This window comes from Protobothrops mucrosquamatus, unplaced genomic scaffold (assembly GCF_001527695.2).
Source record: "Protobothrops mucrosquamatus isolate PMUCROS unplaced genomic scaffold, P.Mucros_1.0 scaffold9964, whole genome shotgun sequence".
Lineage (NCBI taxonomy): Eukaryota > Metazoa > Chordata > Lepidosauria > Squamata > Viperidae > Protobothrops > Protobothrops mucrosquamatus.
The window spans coordinates 1-9,347 of NW_015395751.1; the positions used below are offsets into that span (position 1 = coordinate 1).

The 9,347-nt window shown below is 37.9% G+C and overlaps 1 protein-coding gene across 1 annotated transcript; it reads left to right on the forward strand.

The window, feature by feature from the left end:
* Positions 1 to 164: 164 nt before the first annotated feature.
* Positions 165 to 5,919, forward strand: LOC107301088 (WD repeat-containing protein 43; the record flags this gene model as incomplete). The annotated part of the gene is made up of 4 exons (XM_015830355.1): positions 165 to 278; positions 1,839 to 1,908; positions 4,696 to 4,748; positions 4,836 to 5,919. Coding segments are annotated over 4 exons (384 nt in total), but the record flags the coding sequence as incomplete, so codon positions are not given.
* Between the last annotated feature and the right edge of the window lie 3,428 nt (positions 5,920 to 9,347).

A 9,347-nucleotide genomic window follows, 5' to 3' on the forward strand; every position in this document is an offset into this window, starting at 1 on the left:
ACTTAATAAAATATCTTTAAGTAGTCTTTAAGCAATCTTTAAGTAAGGGTTATATAAATAAACCTTCAGTATGTTTAATATAGAAATGGCCTAGGACTACATTTGCATATATCTTCATAGTTCTCTGTTGACTTTTCTCTTTTTTCTCTTTATCCCTATCACAGCTGCCAGATCTGGCCTCCCAGCTTGGAACATTATATGAGTTAATGGAAAGCAGAGTAAAAACTTTGCAAAAGCTGTCTCGCTTGCATGGCAAACTATATCTTATTATCACCCAAGTAAGTTAAAGTTGATAATCTTACTCCACAGAAAGAGTGTTGTTATGAACATAGAATGAAGAAAGTATGTTACTAGCAACAATGAGATCTTCTATCAAATGTGGGAGGGTTTGCTGGTGTGCCGAAATTTATGACACAAAAAAACTCTGATGATTCCTCTCAGAGTGATTTTGGGGAAATGAAACTACACACAATCTGTGCTTCTAGCAGCCTTGCTTAGAAAACCTTTTGTGTATGATAATTTTCTATAGAGTAGTGCATAACTTTCAAATATGGAAGGTGATTCCCAACATTAAGGGTAGCTTTCCATTGACAATTTGAGGCTGCAGAAGAATTTCTGTGAGCTTGATAATTCAACAATTTTCATAAAAGGTAAACCAGTTTTGGGAAAAAAACATTTATGTTAAGTCAGGAACTTCCAATCTTTAATTGGGGCCATTGTATCAAAAGCCTTTTATCCTAACTAGAGATTGGTATAATTTTGTTTCATTAGAGGAGTTTTACAGATTTACTGAGAATACAGTGATGGAGGTGCACAAAATTTATTTGCCCTAATCTTCAGGGATAGGATTATAATAAATTTAAGTTACCTTCTTTTCAGGTGGATGCTGAAGGACAAGAACATATGTATTCATGTTCTCATAAGGCTCTCTAATTATATATTTATTGATAGAAAGGCAGAACATAAATCTAATAAATAGAACAAGCCTGTAATGATATTTACTTGGAAAATAAATAGATTAAAACATTTTTATCTTCAATGGCCATGGTTCTATGTAATTTAGTAGAAGCTGCTGTTCCTCTTGATACCAAAGTTGATTCAGTTCAGCTCTTGGTAGTGAAATATAAAACTTGTAGTTTGTTACTGATGTTGCAGAGTCCTATTAATGCAGAAACAGTTTGATTTTTTGAGTAGAGAAACCATCTGTTAATGCCAGCAAAAAGCAATCACTTGTAATATTTGGGTTGGAGCTTCAGTTATCTTTTTCTCTCTAGGTATTCCCCCCCCCCCCCTGCGATGTGTACTTAGTTACCATCCTGAGCATAGAATAGCACTGGACAGAGTGGTTGCACCATCGCTTTCAGTTGCATCTAGATAAAAAGTTTTAGTTAGAGCCTATTTTGGTTCCATTTTGTATAGAAGATAATGTGGGTTCTAATCACAGACATTAAAAAGTTTAGGTCAAGTGACATCATTACTTTGTACTATGCCTTCATTACTTGCTGCAGACTAATAGATATTTTGAGGGTTTTTTTGGAAAGGTATGTTTGATATAATAGTGTGCAATAATATTTTTACTCAAAATATAATACAAATGTTGCCTTTACAATGTTAGAATTTAAAAAGGGGCAGAATCAGGCATTACTAAATGTGTGAAAATGTAATTTAAAAAAAAATCATTTTATTTTATTGGAATTAAAACTTTTCATTATTTGACAAATTAGCAATAGTGTATCATACATAGTTAATCGTATCTGTTTGATGTAATGTAATTTGAATTCAACACAAGCTGTGTGTCCTAGCTACAATCTTTGTTGATACCAAATACTCTTTTTTAGGTGGCTGCATTAGAACAGGTTCAGGATGTGCCTGATATTGATCAGACTGCAAAACTGGTATATGAAGAAGGTAAGCAAAAGAAATTTGGTACTAATCAATTTGGATCAATTAGAAAATAAGATAGTATATCAATAAAGGAGGATATTTGTAGCTCAGGGTTATTTTCTAACAAACATTTTATTACCCAAACCAGGTAACATCAGCAGCACTGATGTAGCTAACCTTGCAGATATTGTTTACTCTGAACTTCCCCTAGTACAGCAGGTGATTACAAATAGTCCTTGCTTTTGACCACTTTGTTTAGCGAGAGTTTAAAGTTAACAGTGGTTGGGGGGGGGGAACAGCTTTGCAACCAACCCTCACATTTACAGTTATTTCAATGTCCTATAGTCACGTGATCATTTGGGCACAATTGGTGAGCGTTTATAATCATAGTATGCCACCGTCGTGTGACCGCCATTTGCAAGCTTCACAACGAGATTCCAACAAGCAGAATTAATGGAGAACATGTGGAAGTAAAATTGAAAGTCACGATCGTGTGATGTCTCGCCTGAAGCCACAGTGATGTGCTTAATGATGGTAGCAGAAGTGAGGTCATAATTCTGGTGTGGAAACACATGATTTTTCTAAGGAACACAGTACTTGGTGCCAGCCCCACTTGTGATCAGTACCTATGCAGGCAACTCCTGCCTGGGTTAAGAATTGAATTCTGTTCCTGTCTTTAATTCGAATTTGTATGCAAGTTGGAACTCACACGTAACAAATGGGCTGCCTGTTGCTAAAATGGCAGGTGAAGTTCTCCTTCCTTAAGCTGATGAACCTCTGAGGCCACACAACGTTTTCATGAACTGCTTGGAACCTCTGAAGGCAGGCCGTGTATTAGAAAGGCATAACTTCAGTTACCCGTTTTGCCTTTTGTACCTGCAACAACATTTATAAGATTATGGGAAGATTCTTTGATGCATCGAAGCATATTGAACAGGGAAGATGTTGGGCCAAAAAAAAAAGAAAAGGCTAAAGTGAGAATTAAGAAATTAGATGATGGGAAGTACCAGAGAGAGTGTTTAAAAATTAAACATTTGGGTTTGAATATGGTTAAAGAAATAGAAAGATTTTGAATATAAATGAAGATTAGTTTAAGAGGGATGAACCCCTCAAGTAATATAGTATGCCTTCTTTCTTTTTTTCTTTTGTGTTTGGTTTTTTTGACATGAGAAATATAAAAATGTTGGGATGGTTTACATAAAAGAAACGTTTTCTCTGTCTTTTTTTCCTCATTTTTCTTTAAGATATGAGAAATGTAAAAATGGTGATGGCTTATATGAGAAAAAACAACAACTTAAATACTTAAGTGTAACTAATTTTGAGAAAATCTTAACCAGTAAGAATGTTTGAATATTGTGGGGAAAACAAATGTAAATAAGAATGTAAACAGGATTTATGATGAGGCAATTAAGATGATCAATGAAAAGAAGCTTTATATTGATGTGGTTATTTGCAGAAACATAAGAAAAAGGTTTATGTTCAATTGTCATTTATTTAAATAAGAACTGTATTAATTTAAGGTTGGCAAAAGAGAATATTATTGGAAGAAGAGGAAATCAAGTGAAGCTACTATATGGTCTATAGAATTATAGAAATTAATTGTTATTGATTGTTTTTTAAACACTAACCCAGACAACACGATATTTACCAAATATTAAGGTGTGTGTTAAAAATTAATAAAACATTTTTTTAAAAAAAGAAAGGAATGGCTTCAGGGGTCCATAAAAAACATGGCATGGTTTCAGCGGTTTATCAACTCAAGGAAGGACAAGGATGTCTGCCACTTTTGGTAATAGGCAGTCCATCCATAAGTAGGATGTTCTAAATCCAGGATTGCCTGTATAAAAGATGAAGGTTGTAAGCCGAAAGCAAGAGAAACACAGGTTCCTTACCTCATTTACTAAATAAAGAGCAATTTTATAATGCTTAAATATTCAGTTAAAACTGTGGAAGCTTTATGGGTCAGTTGCTACTCTGCAGAAAGTATCTAGGGACATTTCTACTGTGTTTCCTCTGTACTATCACCATGCTCAAACTGACACTGTAACATACATGCCCTACTTCAGTGGATATTTGCACCGCCCAAGAGCTGCTCTATGAGGAAGATGGGCAATTTCTAAATATACGGTATATAAATTTTAAAAATATATTTAAATTATTTTCATATGTTGATTGGAATAGTGCTATACATTTATCTCAGAAAACAAAATGGGTTTGTTGGAATATATTTCTACTCTATCCCATGTTAATATTGCAAAGATTCAAAAAAGCATGGGATAATCAGTCTTTTCAGGATCCTTGAGTTCATAAGGATATGACTTCTTATGAGTTACTCCATAAAACCAAGATATGGGTACTCCTTACAACTATAGTTGGGGCTGGCAACTCTATTACTAAGCAATGTGGTCACTAATCAGACATCACATGATAACAACATGTAATTTTAATGCCAGCTTTGCCATTGACTCAGTTTGTCAGAAGCCGGTTGTGAAGCTGCAAACGGCAATTGTGACTGCGAGATGCTGCAATAGTTGTAAATACCCATTGGATGGAAAGTGCCCAAATGTCAATCCTGTGATTGTAGGGACATTGCAAAGTCGTCAAAGTGAGGACTGATGGTGAAGTTACTTTTTCAGTGCCGTCATAATTGCAGACAGTTGCTAAATAGGGCAATTATTAAGCAAGGTCTACCTGTAGGTATACTTATGAGATGCACTCCTAAAAAACTTCTCAAACACATTTTTGGTGTCAGTAGACAATGTTTATTTTCTTTAGTTACAAATATTGAACATTCGTGTTTTTTATCGACAGAATCATCGGACGATGGTTCAGACGACGAGATGGTTGCAGAGAGAGATTCAGATGTAAGTAACGTTCGGTGACTTTCTTTCCGTACTTAAGAAGTTACACACGATTATGGTGAATGAATGTTTTGTTGTGCTCTCCTTCAGGAAAATTGGGATGAAGATGAAGAGAAGGAAGATGAGGAGAACAATGAGAGAGATGAACAGTCGGACAATGAGCAAGAGATGGCAATAGAAAAAGAAATCAATGGAGAGTCAGATTTGGATCCAGAAAATGAAAGTGAAGAAGAATAGCATACTGTTTAAAGAAAGAAAGCTTGTTGGAGCCGGCTACCAAAATGTGTCACTTCTGGATTGCCATGCTGGAAGCCACTTGGATCACAACAAGGAGTGCACACTTGATACCTAATATATCTGATGGCATATTGGAAAACTCTGTTTCCAAACCTGGAGTGCATAATGATGCCATCCTTCTTGTTCTTCAGTTCTATATTTCTAGGGATCACAGTGAAACAAATTTCTTCCACATAGCAAGCAAATTATTTCTTTTATTTGGATATTCATTTTACAGTTCAAGTCTAATAGCTTATCAATCCCCATTGGGTGATGATCCTGTTGCAGCTTTGCTTTAAATTCTGATGGATTGAAGACCACTCTATCTTAAACTGCTTTAGTTAAATTTTTTGGAAGAAAATAAATATTTTTGTAAGACTCAAAAACATTACTTTGAATTTCTTGGTAGTTCTTCCTCTTTCCTCCTCAATATCCATTCTCTCATAAGAGAATTATTTCATACCTTAGCAATGATACATTGCAAACCAGGTTTTAAGACTAAACTGACTTTTTTATATGTGTGTGTAAATCAGTCATTTTTCATGTACTTAAAAAAAGACCCGTGCTTAATCCTAACTTTTTGGTTTTTTTGCGCTTGTATATAAGTTTACTGCTGACCCAGAGAGTTCTTTGGCGGAAGAAAAATAATGAAAATGGGGAGGGCAGAGACTTGTGAATAACGTTACACAAAAACGTATACATTTATTATGGATTTTTAATCTTGGGAAGAATGGGGTTGCTGTTAGCTCAATTAAACTGAAGTGATATAAACAATTGGGTAACGTTTTTGAGCCATTCACCAGTATAATGTACAGTTTAATTTGTCTATAATTGGAGCTGTTGCAACCTAATGTTGCTCTCCTTTGTAAAGTGAATAAATATACATTGTCTTTATCAAGTATTAGTCTGTGATGTATGGAGTATAATGAAATGCATGTAACTGGAATTTTGTACTGAAGATGCAGGAGGCCCTTTTTTGCTACCATGGAGCGAGTTTGGAATAAGTCCTATAGCAGTGGTGGCGAACCTATGGCATATGTGCCAGAGGCGGCACTCAGAGCCCTCTCTGTGGGCACGTACACTGTTGCCCCAGCCCTGCCTCCCCTGTGGCCCCCTCACCAGCAGCCCCCCTGGAGGAGAGTCGCCCCCGGGCGTGGCCCAGGCAGAGCAGCACAACCAAGGACATGGCAGCCGGGCAGCAGGGACAAGACTTCGCCCTTGCGCCCTGTTGCATGCAGATGATGCTGTGGAGGGCGGGCGGAGGGTGTGACCTCCATGGCACTGCAGGACCGCCTGGGCGATCTGCAGCGGGCTGTGGAGGCGGCCCTGCGGGAGGGCGGGAGCGGCATGGTTTTTGGGCACTTGGTGTCTAAAAGGTTCACCATCACTGATCTATAGTTTTTTTAGAGCTGCCTTGTTACATTGTAAAAATGGTCATCACTTGCCAGCGGTAATTGGAACCGGGAACCCCTTTGCTAAGTAACACAGTTGTAAGGCTTGATTATGTCAAAGTTTGGGTGCCCTGACAAATTTATTCTGATGGTACGGCAGTTCCATGATGGCATGGCGGCTCGTGTTCTGAGCAACGGTGAAGCCTCAGAGGCTTTCCCTGTCACAAATGGCGTTAAGCAAGGCTGCGTACTGGCACCAACCTTGTTCAGCATGATGTTTTCAGCTATGCTGTCTGACGCCTTTCAGAACAGCTCAGTGGGAGTTAATCTGAGGTACAGAACCGATGGGAAATTGTTCAACCTGCGAAGACTCCAGGCTGTCACCAAGGTAAAGGAGACTGCTATGAGATCTTCTCTTTGCTGATGACTGTGCCCTTAATGCAGGATCGGAGCAGGAAATGCAAGCCAGCATGGACAAATTCGCAGTCACTTGTGACAACTTTGGCCTCTTTATCAACACGAAGAAAACTGAAGTGATATACCAGCCAGTTCCAAAAGCCCAATACCAACAGCCTACCATCACAGTGAAGGGACAAAAGCTGCAAGCAGTGGACCAATTTACGTATCTTGGTAGTACCCTCTCCCGTGCAGTGACAACTGACATCGAGGTCAACTGTAGAATTGCCAAGGTAAGTTCTGCATTTGGCAGACTGCGGACTAACGTGTGGGACCGCCGTGGAATAAGCCTTGCTACTAAGCTTAAAGTTTACCAGGCAGCAGTGCTAACTACCCTAATGTATGCTAGTGAGACCTGGACAGTGTACAGGAGGCACGTCAGGCAACTGAATTACTTCCACATGACTTGCCTTTGCAGAATTCTGAGGATCCGGTGGCAGGATAAGATACCAGATACACATGTCCTCTCCAGAGCAGGCCTATCATCAGTTTACACTCTGTTGATGAAAGCCCAGATGCGCTGGGCAGGCCACGTAAGGATGCCAGACCATCGCATCCCTAAACAGCTCTTCTATGGTGAGCTGTCTCAAGGAAAGCGATCGCACGGGGGACAAAAGAAGCGATACAAAGACACGCTGAAAGCATCTCTCAAGTCCCTGGATATCGATACCATCTCTTGGGAATCTCTGGCGCATGATCGACCGACATGGCGTACCCTGGTTTACCAGGGTTGCCAGACATATGAACACAGAAGGACAATCTTGGCACAAGAGAAGCGAGCACTCCGTAAAGCCAGAGCTGCAAATGCTGAAGCAATAGTGACCACATTTCTCTGTTCAGTATGTGGCAGAACATTCCATGCTAGCATCGGTCTCATCAGCCATCTACGGACACACCGCTGATGGCCCATAATCCATAAGATGTCAAGGTCTTCATCGAAATCGATGGACAAACAACAACAACCAACATAGCAACAGCAGTTCTATTGCTATTGCTGTTGTTAGGTGAATCCCACACAGCTGCAACATCTCACAGTCATTTGATGGCCATTTTTACCTTCAGCTAGCTTTCCCATTGGTTTTGCTGGTGGGAAGCCAGCTGTGAAGGTTGCAAATGCTGGTTATGTATCTGGGATGCTGTGACATAATTGAGCCAGTGGCCAAGCACCTGAATTGCAGTCACATGACCAAGGGGGTGTTGCAGCAGCTGCAGCTTTGAGGACCTGTTGTAAGTATCCCTTGTTCAGCCCCATCACGACTTTGGTTGCTGAACAAGTGGACAATAAACACTACTTGTATTTTGTTCTTTTGCTGCAACTTGCATTTGTTCATATTGTTTGAGCTGCATCATGGGTTGGATGGGTTCCCATGTAGTGCAAAGCGAAACCAAAGAACTGCAAATATAGTTTTAACTGAATAAGGCAGAGATGCTTTCCAAATATATCAGCATGGCTGGCTGAGGACTTCTGGGAGTTGAAGTCCACAAGTATTAAAGTTGCCAAGTTTGGACACCCCTGAGATATATTATAAAAACTTCCACGTCAAGCCATCTTATAGCACTGCAGTGGTATTTTTAAACAGAACGATGTCCCCCCAATATCCTACATTATTCATTCCTTGCCATTCAAACTGGGAAGATTGTAGTCCAAGAGCTTCAAATATTTTGAAAATTTTGTTAATGTTTATTATAGCACAAAACAATGAAAATAAAGATTAAAAAAGGGGAGATTAACAAAAAAAGATGAAAAAGTGGGAAAGTAGAAAAGTGTTGATTTCTGACTAACACAGTTAAGTACTACATTACCGATAATTACTAGGAGCCAGTTGTATATCTACACAATTATTAAATTCTGAATATCATTTTTTTCTATTTCAAGCATGAAAACTAGAAACAATATCCCAACAGAAACAAAATAAAAGTATCTTTGTTTAAAACAGTTTACATTGCATTCCTAACCAAATCCATTTTTTTATTTTTTTCCCATTATGTGAAGTGATATATAGTATATTTCTATTTACACTTACTAATCTTTCTAAACTATATTAACAAAAAATCATTATACTCTTTCAAATTTAACCTTATAATTTTTTTATTCATTTTAAAACTAACACTTCATCTTTATAACTAAAATAAATTCTAATGCATCTTTTTAATGTCCTTTTAACATACTTTCAAATTCACTTTCAATAATATTTTGCAAACTAGGAATTACTAAAGTGTTTTATTCTCTTTGTGTATGAAACCCATTTTCAAATCCACTTTATAAGCACAAAACAATCCGTTGGAATTCTCTTAATTACATCTGTCAAACCAATAGAAAATCTCTCCTAGCTCCAATTATCATACTAAATAAAATCTTTTTTCTCCTTCAGAATGTCTCAAATAAATATAAACGTTGTGTCAAGAGATTCTCCAATATGATTTTTAAATATGTTAATAATTTCAATTTTGAAGTGGAGATCCCAAACCTGTACTCTTA